The 25,085-nt window shown below is 33.9% G+C and overlaps 1 protein-coding gene across 5 annotated transcripts in view; it reads left to right on the top strand.

Annotated features, from left to right (window-relative positions):
• LOC101899409 (RING finger protein nhl-1) overlaps window positions 1-25,085 on the top strand; it is a 146,900-nt gene that overhangs the window by 109,558 nt on the left and 12,257 nt on the right. Inside the window, exon 8 of one of the 5 annotated variants that reach the window (XM_020036013.2) lies at window positions 3,234-3,468. The exons of the other annotated variants lie outside the window; for them this stretch is intronic. Coding sequence (XP_019891572.1) covers window positions 3,234-3,324 — 91 coding nt within the window. The 3' untranslated portion in view covers window positions 3,325-3,468. Of the gene's footprint in view, window positions 1-3,233; window positions 3,469-25,085 lie in introns of those variants that run through there. 5 annotated transcript variants of the gene reach the window in all.

The raw sequence follows: 25,085 nt of genomic DNA, 5'->3' as shown, positions 1-25,085 counted from the left end.
GGCCTTCAAACGGCCAATGAAACCGCCACACGCTGCCCGAATGTTGCTCCGCGGTATTTTGGCCCATTCCCAGCGAAGGGCTTGCTTGAGGTGTTCGACACATTGGTATTTTTTAGTGCCAACCTTGCTTCCCAAAATACTCCAGATACAATAGTCCAACGGATTGGTATCCGAAGATTTTGGTGACCATTTTGCGCTGGAAATGAAGCGAGGAACCTCATTTTCTAACCATTCTTGGGTGGCACGTGCTGAGTGCGATGGTGCTAAATCCTATTGGAATGTCGGCCAAAATGTTTGCGTGCCCAATGTTTTAATACGCCCTCCAGAATATTTTCGCGATAATATTCGGCATTTATTCCGATGCCACAGTCGATTAATACGAGCGGAGAGCGACCATCGACTGTTATGGTGGCCCACACCATCACCATGGCGCTTGAGTTCTGGTGGCCAAACGAAGGTGTGTATTTTCAGCTGACCTCTTTGGCAAGTAAACACGATCATTTTGTCTGTTTACAAACTGCTGGACGACGAATGTTTTCTCATCGAAGAAAACCAAATTCGGCAGTTCACCACTTTCGGCCAAGCGAAGCAACTCTTTAGCTCTTTTGAATCTATTTTCTTTCTGTTGCGGTGTAAGTTCTTACACTTTTTGGAATTTCAATGGCCTTACCCCGAGCTAATTTTTCAATATTTTCCGAATGGAATATTGCGATATGTTCTGCTTACGAGCCATTTTTCGGCCACTCCAACGCGGGTTTCGATCAAGTTGTTTCTTAACTTTTCGAACCATTTCTGCTGATGTTGCTGTTTTCTTACGCCCACTTGCTTGACGTCGGGCTACGATACCAGTATCGCGGTAACGAGCGATGGTACGGGACACAAAAGATTTATTGACATATAAATGCTGAAGTGCTCTAACGATAGCCACTTGTGGTTTTCTAGCCAAATATAAAGACATCACACTATCACTCTTGAATTCCATGACGAATAGCTAATAATTTTAACAGCAGTCGGATGAGTGGCTTAGGCATGACAGCAGTCTGAATTTGGTTGCAGTAAATAAAATTTAAAATATCTCATGCTATTAAAAATATGGCAAAATAAAAAATATTACAGAAAAATATTCACATTTTATTAGCATCTTTTTATGCGTTTTTATTTTTCTCTTCTCTGCCAAAAGGCCATGCAGAATCTGTGAGAACTGCCAAAATCCGCGAAGTCGTTCTCGAGTTATAAGCGGCTTGAATAACAAAACGGTAGACTTCTGTCAAGTCCTAAGCTCTAGCCCCAAACAAAGTTGTGAGTCGACCTGTAGAGCAAAAAAAAAAATCGGGAAATATTGCTGTATTTAGTCTATTTTAACCGCTCCAGGTATAATTTCTTATATCTTGGACCAATATTTCGAGGTGTTACATAATTTTTTGCTCAATAAATATATTTGCTAAATTTTTTCGAGATCGGGCCGGATATGGTACCCCAAATGGGTACATAAATTTTGAATGTTATTTTTCATAAAAACTACTGCAAATTGGGATACGATTTATTCTGAAATTTATAGTGAAATGTTGTGTGGAATATTTCTTCCTTTGATACCTTCCGCCTAAAATGAAATTTATGTTACTTTCGGGCATCAACTCGAAAAAAGCAGAAGACAAAAGTGATCAATGAAATATGGACTTATTTTCGGTTTCTTTAAGGAAAAAAATTATATATGATATATAGATATTTTTTCTGTGGTGACTTAAAGTAAAATTTGATGAAGAATATTTTTGTATTGGACGTCATTCTTCTAAAATGATTATTTGATTGAGATTTTTTCGCACGCTAACGTTTTTGTATAGCCCCATGTATAGATATTCGAAATTGTAAGAATTACATCGGCATTTTTCAACGGAATTTCGTTAGCTTTTGTAAATTCCTTTAAAATAGTTGGTGGTGTTATTATCTTCGTTTTCTGACGTTTAACGTGTGTATCTATTATTTTGCTCATATTTCGATAAAGTTATCTATCTCCTGAAATTTTAAAAACTCAGTGAATGAGTGATTTGGACGTTGTAGACTGGACTCGACCCAATTATAAAAACAACTTATAAGCATTATTGTTAATAATACCCAATGAAGCATCAAAAGTATGATAATCATATTTGACAAAATGTATAACTCCTAATCAATACTTACATTTTCTCTAGATTTTATAATATCTAATAAGTAATTATATACTTCAAGTAGTATCTCAAGCATTACACATATTTTGCCATGGTGTACTTTACGTTTTTGTACTTTAAAATTGCATTTCCTTTTGGTCTCTCTGTTACAAACAAATTCCGTTTCCAAATGCATACCTCATTCATAAGCTTGTGTGTTTCCCAATATTCATTCCCCACCCCCCTAGCATTTGACTACCCACCTACCTCAAAGTCTGTATAACTCCTATATTCATTAGTTTGTTAATATAACTCCGACGTTAACATGACTTTTTTATGTCCTCTTTTTATAGCCTATCATTCCTGCGCAATGTAGGATTTAGCATTTTGGCACTTGTGTTGTTTGTTCGTGTTATTGTGCGCATTCTCTTCAAATTTGTAACATTTTCATAGAACAACAACAGCAAAGAAATATTGGAAATCAAGTAATCGTAAAACGATTGTCCTGACAAATTGCACAAAGCAAATGCAGCAAATAACTGAACAGAAAAAAAAAGAAATTTTTTAAACTACTATAAGGAAATAAGGAAATGTTACCCTAACCTATCAAACATCTATCACCTTAATATCTATATGAGTTCATTAAGAAGTAAATTTTTGTGAATTGGAAATAAAATAATTAAAATGATAAGAAGAAATCGAAAAAACTAAATCTATGAAATTAGTCATAACAAAATCAGAGACTTCTGTCTGGTGCCCACCAGAGTCGTTTGTCATCCGTGTAAATGTGTTTTTTAGTAAAATGTTTCCCATAAAATGTATCGCTTCAATTGGCCACTACTCACAGCAATACCACAATCGATATCTACAAAATATCGCAGTGTTTTTATCTAATTCAAACCGCAAGAAATAAACCACAACCACCACCATCATCAACTGCCACAACTAAAGCCAATACAATTGCCAACATCCAGTCAGTCCAACGAATAGCATTTGTAAAAAAAACATAAATCGTGTTTCAAAGTTTTAATGAATTTCTTTATTTTTTTGTGTGTGTGTTTTTTCTATATTCCCAATTTTTATCCATAGTCTGCCCTATAGCTTTAGTATTCCATATATAAATCGACATTACCGGCCCCGATACCGAAGGCGGCTTGTGGATGTATTGCGTGATGTGTAGACCCATCATCATCCATTTACACGTAGATAATACCATTGTTATGATTGTGATTTAATTTCGTTGTATGTTATTTTGAAGCAAAAATAAATACTGTATTAAAATAAGGACATGTTAACAAAGATTTGGAGAAGCTCACATTACCATAATGGTTAAATTGAAATGATAACCGAAAATTTAAATTTTGCCTTATTTTCACTGGAAATATTGGAAAAAAATAATATATTGAATGTTAGAGAGAAATCCCAGTTTTCAATACGCATATCAAAATTAATATCGTTCGACATTTTTCAATATCTAATGTTAGAAATTTGCCCCAGTTTTGAAAGGTCTATGGAATTTTGAACCAATTGTTTTCTAATTGATCATCATCAAGTCATAAAAAAAAAATTAAAATGTTCATCATATTCTTTATCTCCTTCTCTTCTGTTTTTGGAACACATGGTGCTTGGTCTAGTAAATACGTTGACTGCGGCATTATTTGGCCAAATACTTAGCCATATGAAACCGTACGTGAACAGGGTGTTATCCAGTTTTGTTTTTCTATAAATCCCATAGATCCTGCGAATTTATTAACTGCAACAACCCTTCACATTGCATCCAACCCAACCATCTGAGCACACTTTGTACCTCCAATACAAATTGTTTATATAAGATCCATCCAATTGTTCTATTTTTTTTTTTTTTTGGAAGAAGCTAAAATTAAATTCAAGACTGTCCAAGTAACAAAGACGTCAAAAATCATTTAATGTCGTTAGCAGGATAAGGCATATTAGTTCCAATATAATTCAACAAAATACTCGAATGCTGTGGGGATTATCACGATTGGTTTCCATACCTTCTCCGTCGCTTATTGATAACTTGGAACAAATTACTATCATCAAAAAAAAAATCTCTAAATTTTATGAAGACCATAGATATAATGACGTAAACCTTGAGTACCCTCCGGGCCCCTTGAATATCGTCAAATATTTTTTCTAGAATGAATCTGTAGGAATGTTGGAATGAAATTTTTTTCTACTCTGTGCCATTATTGAAACATAATACTTGTACTCATTTTGAAGTGCCCGAAGAGTAATAGTGAGCGTCAAGACGATCCAAGAGTAAAATACAAAATTAGAGCATTCAGCAGATGTAGAGTACGATTTCTAGTGGATTTTACTATAACTTGATAATGAGGAAAACTTACTCTTATTCAAGTACCATAAAAAATAGAAAATACTCGATTTATTTTTTTTACTAACAGAACTACTTGAGCTAGTCTTCCTTACTTGAATTCAAGCGAGCATTTCGGAGCTAGGCTTTGAAATTCTCCGTCATATACATTTTGCCATACAGTTTTTGCCACTAAGAAATATTCGTATCCAACACATAAATTTAAAATAATAAAATATTCTTGGGCAACACAAAGTCCTAAGTCGACGTAGCTTTATAGTATGTATAGGTCTATCCATCTGCTTGAAAGTATTGATATCATTTCTAGGATATTTGGTATTGAAAATCGTGTATTTTAGAGAGAATATATCATTTGATGGTCAGAATATGTCCGACTTTAGACTTTATGTCTCTTTGGACGAAATCTCCTAATAAAATGCGGAATGATTGACGGATTTAAGAGCGAAAATGGTTTTCAAATAATTGAAACTCTCACAAAATGAGTTTCAGATTTTTCAGACCTAAAATTTTGCAATTTTAAAATCGAAATATATAAAATGTAAGATAGGATATTTGACTTTTGGCATACAGCTTTCCCTGAGACGGCAAATCCTGTAACAGCCTGCTGATTTTTGTTATTTTGAATATTTTAGCCCTAATTTCCAACCGAATGAGGTTCAATATATTTCTGTTTTTTTTGTACACCCACACAACTTTACCTTTCGATTTTACGTATCTAAATTTTGAGAGATAAAAGTCTATGAGTCTATAAACCTGCTTAAATTTGTATTTTCATTAGAATAGATATATGTTTAAAAGTCATGGTTCTTAATTCCTAAGTTTCCTAAGATTCCTAAGTTTGTATTTTCAATAGAATAGATTTATGTTTAAAAGTCAATTTTCCTGATTCCTAATTATACCCAACGCCGCATTGTTTATGTCTTTGTGCATTTGATTGTAACACGCAAAACGAGAAAAAGTAGACGCATAGTTTCATTTGATGATCTTCATAGAATCACAGTCTGAGTCGATTTATGCATGGCCGTCCGTATGTGCATGTATTTCTTTAAACAAAGTAAAGGTACGATATATTGTCTGATTGTGATGAAATGTTCTACAAATTACTTGTTTTGAACCGAACGATGCCTATTGAAAATGGGGATAATAGGTACAGATTTGGATAAAGCTCCCTTCGTTCGATTTAGTATGTATTTTGCATCAAATTCATAATATCAGTCCGAATCAAATGAATTTTAGCACACACGGGCAGGTTTAGTTCCTTCGATTTAAAATGTATTGTGCGTCAAATGCTTAATATTCGTTCAAGTGGAATGGATTTCGGAAATGCAAGTGAATTCAGTCCAGATGCAAGTAATTCAAATTTGGTAGAATTACATCAGATATAGCTATAGCTCCCATATATATATGTTGCGTCCGATTTGGTGTTTAAGACCTCCACATTTGATATATGCACTTCGCAACAATGATATTTGGATATAGCTCACATACACACCTTCATCCGATTTGAATGTCATTGTGCACAAAATATATAATATCTACTAAACATACATAGTGGTGTAGGGTGTCATAAAGACGGTCTGCCCGACTTTTGACCTTTCTTTACTGGTTTTAAGCATTTTTAAGGGTCTTGGAGTGATTTTCCCCAGGAAAACTTTTCTTCCACGCATCTTCTACGCATTTCATATTTTACATGTCTCTATCTACCATGGGTTAGATCCCCAATCTTTTTAAAGACCGATGTGGTAGTTATAATTATTTTATTGAGTATAGAATATTATTTTGAAATGTACCTATCTAAATTTCAAAACCAACCATTATGGTATGTGAGATTGTTGCCCATCTTTGTTACATGTAATTATTTCAACTAACTGTTTGTTTTGTTATTGTTAGTTTATACGTGATTATGTTTATCATAATTTATATCTATTTTTTGTATTTACTCATAAATTAATAAAATGAAAGAGTTATTATAAATTGCATAGAAATGAGAGTATGTTTTATTTAATAAATTTCGTTGTGTAAATATGTATGTATGTATGATATTTATAGTGGGTGAATATATGAAAACGAAAGATTGAAATTTTCAAAATATTTAATGTTTCAAGCAAAAAAAAAAAAAAAAAACTTTTTTGCCATTAGTATTCGTAATATCTTATCTCATCAAAATATGAGCAATATCTTATCAAAATTTGAGGGTATTATATTAATACTAGTCTTGATACATTCTCTTGTTGAATTCCAAAACAATTTTGATTTTGAAGAATAGAGCCAAATTCCAGCATTCGATATTAAAAAAAAATTCGATTTGAGTATAATTTTACATTTTATTTTAATTTGTTTAAATGTGCCACATTTGTTTCTATCAACATTTTTCTCTAATCCAAAATGAGCATACACAAATTTATTTCGATTGAAATTTGTTCGAAAGTAATTGCAAGAATTAAGCCCCTCGTTTTTCTTGATGAAATCAACCTATTTTGTCTGTTTCAACTAGAAAAATTATAAAATAAAAAAAATTGTAATTAGTAATATTATACTATTTTTCTGTATTTATTTATTAAATTTAATCACTATCTTAAATGTTGAAATGTTTAATTTTTGTATAAAATTTAAAATGCTGCATTTGCTTTCTTTGTGTTGTCAACCCCAAAACCTCCCCCTCCGGCCCCTATTATAAAATGTAAATGTATCGTATTTTTTCTCCCTTTTCACAATTAAGAAGATTTGTTATTTGAAGAAATTTGCCATTTGATTGAATTGCTTGATTTTCAATTTATTGTTTTTTTTTTGGTTTTCCATTTTCTTGCGAATGAATTTCTTCACCTTAACCCAAACATGTCTCAAACAAAAACACACGGCGACAGCAGGTGTATATTCTTTGAAATGTTTCTTTATGTTGTTGTTGTTTTACAATTGACGTCAGTGAAGGCGAAGATGATTTTGCTACCTCCAAACTTCTTCTTTTCTTTTTTTGCTTTTAATTTAGCCTTTTCCAATTGACTGATTTTGTAATTAGACTAATTTTAATGCTTTATTTGAATCATTAATTTTATTAATGGCAAACAGAACCCTACCTTGGCATCACCACCGCCGCTAATAGCATCATAAATATTTTTTTTTGGGGGAAAATTAACAAAAACAACGCAAAAATGTGGGCTGGAAGGCACATAAAATAAAAACGGAAAAGCATACTTTTAAGCAATTATTTTGATATAAGTTTTTAGTGAATTATTAATAAAATTATTTAATTATGTATTTGAATTGTTAATATTTTGCACGGATTTTTGTTTGTTAAGGCTTGAATGATTAATTTCATTCATTACGAACGACGCACTCTTTTGAGGAGGATATTTTTCTGCGTTTTGTTCTAAAAATTTATTACAAATTGGAGTGCTAAAAATCTTTGCTTTGTAAGTTGATTAAGGAAAGTGAGGATATTTGCCCTAGATTTAATTTGGGACAATATGGGGCTGGTCTATATTGATATTTCTTTGCTAGTAGAGTTTCTTCATAATAAGAGCTCAAAATGCCAACGTTTTTTTTTTTTGAAAATCAATGAAAAATGTGCCAAAAATGTAAAAATTAATTGAAATTGGGGCTTAAATAATACTTACCAGAAATGAAACGAAATTAAATGAAAACTCCCTACAACACTATGCATACTTAGAAGAGCTCTCTTAACAATAAATTATATTGAGAATTTATCATACCAAATATGAACCTTGTTTGAATGATTATCTTGGCTTCAGAGCAGTTATAATTTGCTTTCAGAAGTAACTAATGTATGGGAGATATATAAAATTCTGAATCGGTCTTCACCTCTCATACCAAATATCATTGCTATAGAGTTCATGATATCACTTTGAGAATGATTATATTAAAAAATATATATCGGAGCCGAGTCTCAGCAAATGAACAAAATTCGGTTGGATGATATTCCATATATGGCGAACAATAACCGTGAAATCGGATGAAAATATTTATGGAAGCTTTATCCAAATCTGTACCGATTTTTAAAAAAATTTTAGACAGGTATTTCTGAGCTCTATGAAGTATCTGGTACCAAATATCATTGTTGTAGATTTCATATTAGGAATGTGAGAGATTTTATCAGCAAATCGGATGTAACATATATATATATGAGAGCTATATCTGAACCGATTTTCACCAAATTTGAAGTACTTGCTTCTAGGCAGTATTTGATCGGAAGTGTTACAATTTACTCCATTTGGGTTGATATTTACCATTTTGGGCACAATAAACCTGATATCGATGAAAAGATGTATATATGGGACCTATATCCAAATCTGAACCGATCTTGACAAAATTTGAAAAAGCTATTGCTGGGCTGTATTTGATATCTAGTACCAACTATAATTCTTGTGGAGTGGAGACATAATACCCTAACCACTATCCGGTTTAGGGTATAAAAATCGGTCGACACGGTCGGTTTGGTGGGGTCAAACTTTTAATATCCTCCGCCATTTTGAAGGAACTTGAACATTTTCAAAAAAAAAAAAAATAAATAAATAAATAAATAAATAAAATAAAAAAAATAAATAAATAACAAAATAAATAAAAATAAAACAAGTAAAAAAACATTAAGTTCGGCCGGGCCAAACTTTTAATACCCTCCACCTTAGGGTAAAAGAAACATTAGAAGAAATGTGGCAAAAACCATTAAAATGCCGATTATGGGGAGGTACCGTTATATGGGGGCTATACCAAAACGTGGACCTATAATTACAATGTTTCGCCACCGGAGCTGGAACCCATTATGACCAACAAATACCGATTTTCAGACAAATCCGTGAAAAAATGTGGCAAAAAAAACTAAAATACTAAATATCGGGAGGTACCTTTATATGGGGGCTATACCACAACGTGGACCTATACATGCAATGTTTTGCCACACGCTCAGGGACCCGCTATGACCTACAAATACCAATTTTAAGACAAATCCGTGAAAAAATGTGGCATAAATCATCAAAATACCGAATATCGGGAGGTACCGTTATATGGGGACTATACCAGAACGTGGACCGATATATCTCATTTTCAATACCAACCATCCTAGACACAATGCAAATAGCTCTGCTAAATTTTGGAGCTCTACGTCAAATAATGTGGGCTGTATCGTGATTTCAACAGACAGACAGACAGACGGACAGACAGACAGACGGACATCGTTAAATCGACTTAGAATTTTATGCTGATTATGAATATATATACTTTATGGGGTCTAAAACGAATATTTAGGGATGTTACAAACGGAATGACAAAGTTAATATACCCTCCTTTCCAAGGTGGAGGGTATAAAAATCCGTAGAAAAAACTGAAACCCCTTTTATGGGGGCTATACGAAGATGTGTTAATTTATAAGTAATTTTTTTGTTATATGCTGTAGTACCTATTACGAACTTCAACTATGAAATTTGAAACAATTCCGGTTAATAATATCACTATAATCAGCAAAATACCGAATATCAGAAGCTGTTGTTATATGGGGGTTATACGGAGACGTGGATCTGCATAAGCCATTTTTTTTCATAAGCTGTAATACCTATTGTGAACTTTACATACAAAATTTGAATAAAGTTTGCAGATTTTGTTATTCAAATCTTGACTGCACCTTTAATTGTTCATCCGCTTAGTCAAATTTTGACAAATTCTTCCCAGCCGGTACCTCACGAATAAATGCTTTAATGCTATCTTCCAATGCACCAATTAAAGCAGGCTCGTCTGCTATAGTACCAACAATTAAATATCTCATACGGTCTAAACACTTCAGTTATTTATTTTATCATTACCAAACGAAAGCAACTAAATCAATATTGGGCGCCTGTCTTTGGGCAATATGTTGTGGCTACCTTAGCATTAATATGTCAACTATCTGATCACATTTACTAAAATATAAATGGCGAAGAAAAAAATATTAGTTTGTCCAATAAATTAAGTTTTTAAACTACTGTAGGTAAGAAAATGTGGATAGTAACTTTCTATACTATTGATTTACGTATTTAGGTCAGGTTTATATATTAATATTTTTAGTCCGGATATTAACAGCTAATTATCGGATGAAATAAATTGCCAATCCGCTTCTATAAGCATCTCCTGCATTGTATGATTAAAGGAACTTTATAAGTCCTTTAATCAAATTGTTACCAATGCACAGTGGTCGAGATCGTATGGGAACAGCGGCCAAAAATACTTTCAGTGCAGATATCAATATGAATCTTTGGTTATGGTACCTTGATGGGATAAATATAAAAAATGTGACAAAATGGATATGGTCGATGTATGTTTTGGCATGGTCCCCATATAACTTACCTCCCGAATAATGGTTATTTGCCCAATTCTTGTCACATTTCTACACCAGATTGTAATGTTATTTGACATTTTACGTTCTAAGGAGCTAAAAAATAATCTTACTGAAAATTATTTGGAACAGCCCGCCATCAGGTAGAGTCCCTTGTAAGGTACCTCCAAAAATAGAAGCATTTTTATACAAATCAAGTCCAAATTTGATTATTTTTTGTAAACAAAATAAAATAACAATTTAATGTAAAATTAAATCAAAGATAAATTTTGCACAAATAATTAGTTTGACTTAAGGCCCTATTGAAATTGGATATAACCGGTCAAAATTTAGGTATAGCTCCCATATATATTCATCCAATTTGCCTTATATTGTGCACCAAACTTGAAATCTCAGCCCAAATAGTATGGAATATACGTACGACCAGATGGGACCTGAAAATAAGTATGCCAAATTTGATCGAAATCGGTTCAGATATATATATATAGCTGCCGTATATATTGTTCATCCGATTTGTTATTTTTGTCCTCCGCAGCCGTAATATGCACTCTGTGACAACGATATTTGGGAAATATATCAAATATAACTCAGAAATACCCTTTCTAAATGTTATCGAGATCGGTTAATATTTGAACATGGCTTAAATATATATCTTCGTCCGATTTGCCTTTTATTGTGCACCAAACGTGTAATATTAGCCCAAATCAAATTTAGATAAAGCTCTCATATATATCTATCCGATTTCAAGTTAATTGTGCACCAAATGGATAATACAAGCCCGAATTGAAAAGGCGCAAATGCCTCGACAAATTTAATAGAAATCGAATCAGAGGAGGATATTCCTCCCATATATTAGTTCCTTTGGATTTTAATTATTACTATAATCATTGTTGGTATGATTTAATTCTCACAAATTCCCCAGTAAAACCTTTATTTGTTATGTGACGCTCTACTAAATATGCAAAGTGGTGTAGGGTATCATGAAGTCGGCCCCGCTCGACTTTAAGACTTTCTTTACTGGTTGTTGTTTGGTAACGTTCGCTGTTCGAAGAAGACGGTTAATAAGATCTGTGTTTGTTGAAACACGAGAATCTTTTCGGGCATGATTTAGTCGAAACTTGGAAGATAGTGCCATGGATATAAATTTGTTAACTCTTTAGCAGTTTCCATTGCAAAGGCCTTAAATTTTTCGACATAAATATTATACCCAGAGGACAATGCTTGCAACATTATTGAACACCCCTCAATTACATCCTTATCAATCCCTAACAACAAAAACATATTCTATGTCACTAGCACCATAGAACTGACAAAATTGCAGCGAAGTCACTTCAGTATATTGGGCATAACATACAAATCTGACAAAATCTGAAAGTTAAATTAGCACTTTTAGAATCTTAGGACCATTACTAATGGCGTGAAAAAAATCACATTGGAGGATTCAGGGGGGAAAACAATTAAAACTTTAACTGAAATCCAATTTTATTTTCAAAATTAATCTTAAAGGCAACTCAGAACACTCACATATTCTATATTATACACATATACTAAACACACAAATTACTGCACTAAAAATAAGTTAATACCTTGCTTTTCAATAATAATGCCAAGATTTGTAATTTTAAAATGTATTTAATTTTGTAATACAGTTCTATTTTTACTCCACTTTTTCTCTAATCCCACTGAAAAAAACAACTAACTACATTTTCTCTTTTTTGATGCTATTTTGGAAGTGTCCCGTTAGAATGAAGCCAAGATTATTATGTTTTCTAAAAAGCTTAACCCCTTAAGAGTTCATTTGTACACATTTGACAATAAATATCTGATTTTCATTTTTTGAATTTTGGCCAATGGCAGCGACCACTGTGCAATGGCAATACCTTATTTTTCTTTTCTGTATATCCACCAATTTGCTAACCTTATATTCTCTCCTTAATAAGGCACGGGTGTAATTTAACCGAAATAATTTTCCTCTGTTCTTTGTTTTGACAATTAGCTTTTTCCACTCCGCTCCATACGCATTTTCTATAATAAACCTTATTTCGCGGAAGAAGTTCGCCGCCTTGCCTTTTGAAGAATGTTGTATAAAATAAGTTCATTGTCAGGTGTCATGTAACAGCATTTTTCCTCTTTTGGACAACAACAAGAAGGAGCTATTTTAAGACGAACTCCGTAATGAAACACAGTTGAGAATACCTTATATATAATGGAAACTCAGGGACCATTTAATACTTTCTGATATATATTTTTTTTTGTTTCATACAAAAGTCACAAAGATTTATTTCGTCCAATAAATTAAATAATGACATCAAAAGGAAGGTCGCAAAATTGATTTATGTTGACGTGCCAGAATTTTGGACAGTAAAACAAAAATAAACTGAACAGGGTTAATTTGAAATTTTGATATTAGACCAATAAAACCCAGACTTTTACTTTTGGTGGAAGATATCCATCAGGGTCTTCAATAAAAATAGAAATTTTGTTGTTATAAAATGGCCAGGCTTAATCTCTTTATTGTTGTTTTTATGAAAACAACGTTTATTTATTAGTGGAGAACGCATTGGAGTGGTAATGTTTACCAGGGGGGTCTCGAGAGTCTTTCTATAGTTCTTCTATGGAACCCATGTTGATGTTTGCAAAATTGATGGCATTTATAATATGATAGATACAACAATTTCTCTTGTTCAGATACTCGCAATGAAATTTGAACTAGAGTAAATCTTAGTTTGACACTTTTCCCAAAAAAAAAAAAAAAAAAAAAAAAAAAAATAAGTATAAAGGGAGATTTAGGCTCGGATTGGATATGTGTTGTTAATTAACCACCTTGGTATTTTTAAGTGCCAACCTAGCTTTCCAAACTACTCCAGGCACAATAGTCCAACTGATTGGTATCCGCAGCTTTTGGTGGCTATCTTGCGCTGGAAATGAATTTTGTAACCATTGTTGGGTGGCTGTTGGAATGTCTAAGGTCTGCGGCCAAAATGTTTGCATGCCCAAGGCTTTAATACGCCCTCCAGAATATTTTCGCGATAATATTCGGCATTTATTCTGATGCCACGGTCGATTAATACGAGAGCTACTATCGGCTGTTATGGCGGCCCTTGCCATCACCATGGCCGGCGCTTGAGTTCTGGTGGCCAACCGAAGGTGCACATTTTCAGCTGACCTCTTTGGCAAGTAAACACGATCATTTTGTTTGTTTACAAACTGCTGGACAACGAATGTTTTCTCATCGGAGCAGTTCACCACTTTCGGCCAAGCGAAGGAACTCTTTAGCTCTTTTGAGTCTATTTTCTTTCTGTTGCGGTGTAAGTTCTTGCCCTTTTTGGAATTTCAATGGTTTTACATCGAATTCATTTTTCAATATTTGCCGAATGAAATATTGCGATATGTTCAGCTCACGAGCCATTTTTCGGCCACTGCGACGCGGGTTTCGATCAAGTAGCTTTTTTACTATTCAAACTATTTCTGCTGATGTTGCTGTTTTTTTTCCGTCCACTTCCTTGGAGTCGGGCTACGCTACCAGTATCACGGTAATGAGCCATGGTACGAGACACAAAAGATTTATTTACATTTAAATGCTGGAGTGCTCTAACGATAGCCACTTGTGGTTTTCCAGCCAAATGTCAAGAAATCACCCTATAACGCTTGTATTCCAACACGAATAACTTTTTTCTGGAAAATTCTTACAAAAATGCTTTTGTAAGCTTATAAATAATTTCCAAGTGATAGGTCCTTATATCACTTGGAATAATTTTAACAGCTGTCGGACGAGAGGCTTAGAAATGACAGCAGTCTGAAGTTGGGTGCAGTTTTTTCATCTCACCCTGTATACCTTAGATGCACAGATTTCGAGGAATCTTAATTTCCAAAGGTGTGTCATCTTTTTTAGCTCTACCTTCCTAATCTGATGGATTTTTCTTGTATTTTCTTTTGGGTGTTGCTTCTGTAATTTTTCTGTTGTTGGATATTTGTGAGAAAGGCTATGTATTATTAATGCTGTTGAGTGCAATGTGATTGTGTAATGGGCAAGTCGTCATGTACACGATAGCTGTTGTCAAGTTACTCACCAACTGTGTTCCACTGTATCCATACTTTAAAGGGGTTTCATAAATTCAATATCAATATTTAACAATAGCAAAGGAAATGTCCTTGACAATACAAACGTACACACAAAAAGGAAAGTAATTATAACTTCCAAAGAGTTAAGGCATTCGGCAAATGTGAAATTACTTTTGACAAATGTTACCGGAACATTTTCGGGAAATAACAAACAAAAACTAGGAGCGGAAAGTAAAATTGCACGACAAGCAGCTACCTTTGCCAGAGATCTGAAGTCAAGTGACTGTCAACGACATTAAATTTCATTAAAGTTTGTTTGAGGAACTTTTTCCGCGAATGCAAATATGATTGAAACTCTCTCGCAGCTTTTCTTAAAGTTCAAAATGTGTTGTAATATAATCCAATTCAGCGGTTTGGTTTGTATTTTCCTCCTTTTTCTTCTTCAAATAGATTGAATTGTGCTCATTCTGGTTTTTATCTCTGCGGAAAAGCTGGCTGTAAAAGCAAGAGAAAAAAAAACAGAATGGAAAATTAAATTTGAATGAACAACCAGCAGATAAAGGTCTGTTGAAACATACAAGTGAAATTCCTAGAAAATAGGTCTAAGGTAAATTTTAGGGTATGGAAGCAATAAATGGTAGGTCCTGCAAAAAGTTTTTAGGAATATATAAGCAATTTCATTCTGTAGTGGTGGAAAAGATAATCATGAGGTGGGATGTTAAAAATGTAGCCATTCCTGTCTTATATCACCCACCATAAGATGGAGAGTAAATAATAGCATAAAATTCTATGTCGATTTAGCGATGTCCGTCTGTGGAAATCACTCTAGCTTCCGAATAAAATGAAGTAGATTGAAAAAATTTTACTCAAATGTATATTATGTCCGCAGGACTTTTGATATTAAAAATGGTATGGAAAATGTAGGACCACGTTTCGGTATAGCCCCCATATAACGGTACCTCCCGATATTCGATATTTTAATGATTTTAGCGACATTATTCATCGGAATTGTTTAAAGTTGGTATTTGTTGTTCGTAATAGATACTACAGTCTATGACAGGAGATTGTCTGTGCAGTTTCACGTCTTCGTATAGCCCCCATATAACGGTACCTTCCGATATTCGGTATTTTGATGAGTTTAGCGACATTATTTGCCGGAATTGTTTAAAATTTGGTATTTGATGTTCGTAAAGGATGCTACAGTCTATGACAGGAGATTGCCTGTGCAGGTCCACGTCTTCGCATAGCCCCCATATAACGGTATCTCCCTATATACCGTATTTTGATGATATTAGCTACATTATTCACCGTTTATTTCAAGTTTCGCATTTGAATATGGTAATGACTTATAACAAACAATGCCTATGTAGGTCCACGTCGTATAGACCACGATATAACGGTTATATTCGGTATTTTTAATATTTTAACAGAATTTTTTTGGTCAAATGTCAGGGAAACACTGACCATGAATAGTACAAGAAACTGTACATGTAGTTGAAACCGGTAGTTCTATCGAATCAATATTTTTTGTAATAATGATTACATTATGAACTAAAACAAAAATATCCACTGTTCATAGACTTAACTTCCTTCGACACCCACGTAACTATTGTGACGAAATACGTTTCATTTTCCCAAAAAAGCTAAACTAACAGAACGTTAAACGCATCAAGTTCTCATTTGTGTACAGACGATAACAATAGCCAGACACCGTTCTTAGTTTCCATGACGGCTGGGAAACTGACAATGGTATCAGAATCAACGTTTTGTTTAGATAGTCACCCAGTCGTTTGTTCATTGCCATCACACATCGTTTGAGTCACGACGTAACTGAACAAACAAACACCGCCAACAAAACGCCAGAATAAAATCCCAAAATAAGCCAAACAACGAAACACTGCGTAAACAATGCGAGAAAACAGGGCCAACGGACGACGACCAGGACAGGAATGGCCATTATGGTTGGTATGAAGGTAGTAGCCGCCGAGCAATAAATGAATTAACCAAAAGGCCAGTGCGAAAAACAAGCGCTAATGCCAACGCTAAAGCTGCTTTACGAATTAAAATCAAAGAAAATTTTGTTTTCGAGGGAAAACTGTCACCTTACATTGCGGTCGTGACAGGTATTGTTTGTTTGCTTTTTTATGATATTTAATTTTGCTTTGACAAAAGTGTTGTCAAATCAGCCAGAATATTATTTTAAAGAGGGTTTTTTTTAACGAAAAAATTTTATTCTTCACTTATGGTTAAACATTGCTATCCACAAAAAACAGAGAGGCAGCGGAATGCACTGTGCTAGGTGCTGACTAGAAGGTCCTGGGAAATAAAAACAGGGAGATCCACATAAAACATTGGTCTAGATCTAAAAGACATTGAATAAAGAGGATGTTTTTTTATTTATGGGCCGGCCTAGTGGAAAAAGTATCCATATATTAAGATTAAAGGATACTGCTTTGTTGCATATTTTTCATACACTAACCTGATGACAGGTGGAGGCCATGTTCCATTTTCTGTTTGCATTCGCAGGAAGAAGCCCAAAATGGAAAAACCTACTTATTTTTTATTAACTGAGCTTTATTTTGTTTCACACAAATTTTCTCAGATTTTTCTTACCAATGACACTAAGTGTCCGGCTTTAAAGGAGTCTCAACTCGACTATTTTCAAAATCTAAAAATTGGTGGAACATCCACACTCTATTTTGGGCCCATCCCATGCAAACATTAAAAATGCGTATAAAAAAAAACATGAAAAAAGTGGATTCTAAAATAAATACTTTCCTCTCATTTCGAGAGATGGGCTCTGTAAAAAATGGGCTAGTACGTTTGTCTTAGTGTGAAGTTGTGGCCCATCGAGCTCGAAATGTTCGAGCTAGTTTCTCTCTCTACTCAAATTTGAGCAGGAGTACTCCTGCGAGTAAAAAACGAAATCGGGTACATTTATTTTTATACCCTCCGCCATAATATGTATAATATATTCAGTTTGTCATTCCATTTGTAAAACCTCGAAACATACATTTTAGACTCCACAAAGTATATACATATTCTTGATCAGCATTAAATTCTATGTCGATTTAGCGATGACCGTCTGTCTATCAGTCTGTCCGTCTGTGGAAATCACTCTAGCTTCCGGACAAAATAAAGTAGGTTTATAAAATTGTACTCAAATGTATACTATATCTGCAGGACTTTCGGTATTGAAAATGGGCCATGTAGGTCCAGGTTTTGGTATAACCCCCATAAAACAGTACCTCCCGATATTCGGTATTTTGATGATTTTAGTGATATTATGCACCGGAATTGTTTCAAAATTGGTATTTGAAGTTCGTAATGGATACTACAGCCTATGCTAGAAAATTGTATGTGTAGGTCCACGTCTTCTTGTCGCAAATATACATATATATGTATGTGCTCATATAAAATCTGAATATAAAAACTGTATAAATTAATCCAGTTTCTATTAAAATTAACCATTGATCTATAAGAGGAGATTTATTTAAACATAATAGCTTCATACTATTCACGATTCTATAGATTAGTATTTACTGCTTTAACAGAGAATCTTGTTTGTCTCGTTGTTTAATTTCCTTGTACGTTTTGCCGAGATTCATGGGGTCCAGTACACAACAGAGCGCTGCAACGAGTATGCAAAAATTCAAGCATACTCGGTTTCTTACATGATTTTTGTTGATGCAGTCGTTTAGTTTGATCTGAATGAAATGACCGTTTTCGCTTCTGATCGAATCGAACGCTCAGTTTGAATCACTTCACTCACAATCAAACATGAGCGTTCGAGACGGTTTGATGTGTTCAGCAACATGAGTTGATCGAACACATGAATGTAAATGAGCAATCACAACCGTGATTGTATTCTTTGAATCGAGTTCGCTCAGCGTCATTGTTTATTCAACCATTTAATCAAGTTGGGACATTTTATTTTGACTTTTTTAATATTTGAAATGGAAGAATATTGTGATAGTGCGACCGAAATTGTTGCAAGTAGAAACTACACAGGTGCAGGTAAACGTAAAGGTCGAAGTTTATGAAAAATCTTCACCAATATTGTAAATTAAAAAAAATATTTAAACATTTTTAGTTTTCTAAATACCAATGATGTGTTTCTTTATAAAAAAATTTAATTTTTTTTTTTTTGCAAATAAATTACTGAAGTCAAAAACCCAAATAAAATGAAAAATTGTATGCTTATTAAATATAATTTGTACCAATTTCTTTAATGGAGACATCTTTTAGTTATGAAATCCTTAGTAAAATTACAATCATGATTTCGCTCAAATTCGAACATTTGTGTTTTAATCAAATCAAATCACTCACTTAACTACGATAAATAAAACCGATCAGACTCATCATAGATGATCGACCCGTTATGAACAATTCAACATAAGTTCGTAAACAAATAACTCATGTGAGCAGTTTGATTGCGATCACAAAATTTCGATCAATACATGTTTGATTACAACTTTTTCGTTTGGCTTGAGTAACTCGAATGAACATGTTGCATCTGACCGACTGATTGAGTTTGATTGTATTTCCACTGTGTGTGATCAAGCCTACTCAATCATACTCATTGCAGCCCTCTGGTACACAACAAAGGCGGATTTTTCTTGCCCGCGAAATTTTAAATATTGACTAAGTTTCAAAACTGTTTTGTTTTCGAAATTTCCCATTTTTCAGCAAATTGTCATTACTGGTTACGTTAGGGATATTATGTCCGCCATAGCAATGCCAAACAATCATCAACATTGAAGGTCCTACAGCATAAACAATGGCTACAAAGTCGACTACGGAAGAAGGCGAATTTCAGTGTCACAGCAGTTGTTGACTAAGTGAAATTGTCCCTGGGTGTGTTCATCAACATTTTCTTGATATCTCTGAGTGGCGAGGGATGGGAATTGTGTGCGTGTACGCTATGCGTCTCTCTGTGTGTGAGGGTGTGTGTGTGTGTGCTCTCCTTCAAATAATACTCTTAACTCAATTTTGTATTTTTTTTTGGCAAACAAACAGATACGGATACTTTTTATTTTGGTGATGTTGCCAATGTTGTTGTTGTAGTGATTGTCGGCTCTGTCGTCACAGTGAATTTTTCTGGCACTGCTGGGGTGTGCGTGTGTGGAAGAAACTGTTTTCGTTTTTTATCCTGTCACTTAAAACTCTTATATTTGGTGCAATAGTGAGATTTATAAAAGCAATTTCACACTAGTTGGGCAACACTCACTTTTTTCGTTGCGATCGAAATATTCGATTTAGATGTAAATTGACATCAAGCTGCAGTGATTTTTGGTCAAAATCAAGACAATTAGAAATGCCTTTTGAAGGTGGTTTAAGATAGCTTTAAAATTAGAACCCCCAGTTTGTCAATTATGGGATGTTAACCTAAAATGACTGATCGAATGTCATTTTGGGGATTCTTATCCCTGCCGAAAAAACAGGCGGTACTGTTTTAAATACTTTGAGGTTTTTGTCACTTCCCACTGTTTATGTCCTATACCACATAGTGGTAAAGGTATTATGTCTTTGTGCATTTGTTTGTAACAGGGAGAAGGAAGCGAGATAGAATCAACTTCTGAGTCGATTTATGCATGTGAGCCCGTCCATTTTCCAAAGAATATTTGTTTGGTCCAAGGTCGAACCCTATTAAAATTGGTAATAATCCGATCAGATTTAGATATAGCTCCCAAATATCTTCAACCTATTTCCGGTTAATTGTGCACCAAATGGCCAAAATAAGTCCAAATGAACGGAATTTTGGCATATCCAACCGAATTCAGTCTAGACCAAGTACATCGAATTCGATGTTTCATTCGATTTGGTGTTTAAGGCCCCAACATTCGTAATATTCACCCACAAGGATGATGTTTGGTATCAGATATCAAATACAGCCCAGAAATACCTCTGGATGTAGCTTCCATATATATTTTCAACCGATTTCGGGTTATTTGTGCACCAAATGGTCAATATCAGTCCAAAAGACCTGTATTTTGGCACATCCAACCAAATTCAGTCTAAAACCAAGTACATTAAATTTGGAAAATCGGTTCAGATATAGCCATAGCTCCTATATATATTTCATCCGATATGGTGTTTAAGTCCCCTACATTCGTAATATCCACTCGACAACAATGAAATTTGGTGCCAGATATCAAATACAGCCCAGAAATACCTCTGCCAAATTGTATCAAGATCGCTGCAGATTTGGATATATATCCTTAACCGATTTCCGGTTAATTGTGTACTAAATGTCTAATATCTGCCCAAAAGTCCTGAATTTTAGGCCTTCTCCACCCTCTCCAACCGTCTCTAAAAACCACGGTCGAGTTTGCACCGGCATTTGTATTACTCCTTGGATAGAGGTACCTCTGTGTATTTGCCTAATTGCTACTTATTTTGTGGGACTAAAGTAATGCAATGTGAATCCGATTTATAATAAGTTTTTTGTTAGTTTATAATGGTGGAAAACTAATATTTCTAGAATGACTCACATAAAACGAACTGAGAAAAGTCATGTTCGTATTTATCACATTGGATTGCAAAGATGCTGGGCAATACTATGATGCTTGGCTTGCAGAGGCAATGACGGCAAGAGAAGTTTAACATTTATTCTTCTCACTTTTAATTGTGAGGGAAATTTGACTCTTAATTCAATTCAATTTCATAAACAAATAACAATTTTCTTCAATGTTAATTTGCCACAAGGCGTAGGAATAGAACGAAAGGAGACGATAGAATACAACTTTTAATAAAATTAGTCAAAGACAACGCAAAAGCCTTTACAAGTTTCCAGTTTATGTTGTACACACAAATTGCCAAAGAGGTGAGGAAACTATTTTTTTACCTCGAAGAATATGCCTGTCTCAAATACAATATTTATCATAGCAGTCACTTAACAGCAATTTTCCACCTACCCATCCACTTAAAGTCTGCGTTGGCAGCAAAGAAGAAAAGTTAAGTTTCGCTACTTAGTAAGAGGCTTAATTTTTAATCTCTTTAATTACGGCGCACACACAAAAAACAACTTGGCTACTAAGGCTCAAACTTGTTGACTTTGTTCCAAAATAATAGGTTCTTTATTCATAGGTTAATTGTGTGTGTGTGTGTGCGTGCGCGTGTCTGTGTGTTTGTGTGCCAGCATTGTTGTTGCGGCATCCAGCAGCTTAACTTTAGTTTCCCTAACGCAGGATAAAGATAAATGTAGATTACATCGTCGTCTTTTTCATGATATTTAATAACGAATTTAAAATATGAGATAGATAATAGAGAAAGATAATAAAAACAAATATTTACATTTGTTATGGCCAATAAACAAACAATAACAACAACAGCAACGGCAAAGAGGGGATGTGCACTTTGCTCCCTGGCTATAAAATAAATAAGAACAAAATATAAACGACAATATAAACATTAGCCAAAGAAATCTCCAGATCTTGCGGCCACAATATATTGAATGATAGTAATCGGAAAATGTTTATTTTAACTTTGCTGCTTAGTGTTGACTGCCCGTCTGTCCGGCGATGTTTGTCTTTCATTTTCTGTATTTTTAAATGGAATTGTTAGTGCATGAAATTGCATTTTGTTTGTAGAATGATTTTGTCTCTTAAATTTTGAAAAAAATATGAATAAGTGCCTGCATTAAAGAAAATACATTAATAAAAGCATGAATATTTTAAGGGCTAATTTACACATAATAGATTTTCCACGTCTATTTTAGAGGATATCACCCTCTATAATACTATGGACGGTATATCAAATTTGTCATTCCGTTTGTTACACCTCTAAACACTCATATCAGACCCAACAAAGTAAATATGATCTCGATCATCGTAAAATGCTAAGTCGATTTAGCGTAGATGTCTGTCTGTTGTAATCACGCTATCTTTCGAACGAATTGATATCGTAGAATAAAATTTTTCATACGTGTGTATTTTGTCAGTAGGCAGAAAAATGGACCATGTCGGCCCACGTTTTCGTATACGGTAACTTCCAATATATGGTATTTTTATGTTTTTTTTTTAGAAAATATAGACTAAGATTGTATCAAATTTTATCAAAGTTCGAAATTAGTATTACAGCTTAACACCAAAAATTGTGTATGCAGGTCCACGTCTTCGTATAGCCCCCATATAACGATAACTCCCGGTATTCAGTTTTTTGATGATTTTAGCGACACTATGTGGTAAAGGTATTATGTCTTTGTGCATTTGTTTGTAACAGGGAGAAGGAAGCGAGATAGAATCAACTTCTGAGTCGATTTATGCATGTGAGTCTGTCCATGAATGCTTGTGAATAAAATCCAGGTCGCATTTATTATCCGAAATTTTCCAAACAATATTTGTTTGGTCCAAGGTCGAACCCTATTGAAATTGGTAATAATCCGATCAGATTTAGATATAGCTCCCAAATATCTTCAACCAGATTTCCAGATTTCAGCGTTGTCCTGAACTTTAACCTCGTAAACAATTCCATGTTTATTGGTCCTTAGTGGGAACTGTTGGGCGACTTCAAAATCTAGATAATTTTTAGGTTTTTGGTCCATATTAAACCCTATATATTAAGCGAAAATCGTCCGAAACTATAGGTTTCTATTCTTATAGTAAACCAACCACCCATACAAAATTTTGAGTAGATCGGACGATTATTGCGAACTGAATATTATACGCCCAACACGTAGTGTTGTAAAGTGAAAAAAAAAAAAATAAATAAAAAAAATGTACAATTTATATTCTTGAGTTATAAGCGGTCTAACTAACATCTCCTTTGATATATGAGATTGTATATATTTTGCTTTATAAATCGATGATCGAAATTGGTAGGGTTCTGCCCATCCAAAATTGTGGCCTGTAGAGCATCTGCAAAATCAGGACATTTTTTGTTTTTAGTCCATTTCATTCCTTAAATATTTTGCGATCATCTCCAACCAACAATATGCTTCTTTTCTCACCTTAACCCCAATTTCGTGAGGATCGAGCCATAATTGAGACCTGTTACGTGAATATTTAACATGGATAGACGGAAGGACATACATGGCTAGATCGACTCAGCTCGTCGAGATAGAAAGATCGATACATAGTTTCCTATGCCTTGCATCTTAATATTATTGTCAAACTTAGATTGAGAGAGATGGACAATATCGGTTTACTCTCGTTGGTAAGAAAAAGTAAGGATCATCCGATTTTTGTTTTCAAATTTGCAAATCCCATTATCAGCATCTGTGCTACACCAGGTGAGAAAATGGACAATATCGGCTCACTCCATCAAATACCCCCCACGCCAGAGGTCAAAATTTTGAATAATTTCAACTCTTATAAAATGTGAAATAAAAGTCGTATTGTCTTCGAATTTCAAAGATCTAAATGCTTTTTATTGACTCATGATATGTAACTTATCGGCTTACACCTTCTGGTACCTCACCCAAAAAAGGATTACAATTTTGAATAACCGAAACTATCATAAAATGCGGATTGAGCATACGATTCTCTTCTAATTGCACACATCCCAAGAATTCTACTAACACAAGATCTGATATGAATATGGATTAACAATTATTCGCATAAAATTGAAAATTTATTTTTGATTTTCTTTAAAAACACTATATTTCTAATATGCAGGAATTCTAAGGTAAAGTAATTCGAAGTTAAATGGAAGAGGAAGGAACTGACCTCCTCTGTTTAGGCAGGGGTACTCAAAAAGAAATATCTCTTTTCAGTCAAATTTCTCTTTGATTATTTAAATCAAGAACAAAACAGTGTTAAGTCATTATTTATACAAATATTTTTTATCCATTTGCTTTATAAATTATTTAGGCAAACATTCATGTTAAAAATAATTAAATTGAATCGTAAAATATAAAGAAAAACAGATTTTTAATGTTCTCTTAAATTATCTCTTTTTTCTGTTCATGTTCTAGAACACGGTTTTGAGCACCGCTGGTTTAGGTTACTTTGCGAAGTAAATTATCGAAAGACCCTCTTTTATTTAAAGCTCTACTTTCATTATTTCAAATTTATGTGTATAGAGAGACTCTCCCTACGGCTTGTCTATAGAAAGAGAGACTGTCCCCCAGTTCGTCTCTTGAGAGAGAGAGAGAGCTCTATTTTCATTATTTCATAATTATTTTGGATACCACTAAGAGTGAATAGATTTCGTAATTTTTTTTCATTTAAGTATTGTAATTTGCAGAATTGGAACGATTTGTTTC

This window comes from Musca domestica, unplaced genomic scaffold (assembly GCF_030504385.1).
Source record: "Musca domestica strain aabys unplaced genomic scaffold, Musca_domestica.polishedcontigs.V.1.1 10, whole genome shotgun sequence".
NCBI lineage: Eukaryota > Metazoa > Arthropoda > Insecta > Diptera > Muscidae > Musca > Musca domestica.
Note: the sequence above shows the minus strand (reverse complement) of the source record. Positions and strands in the feature narration are given on the sequence as shown.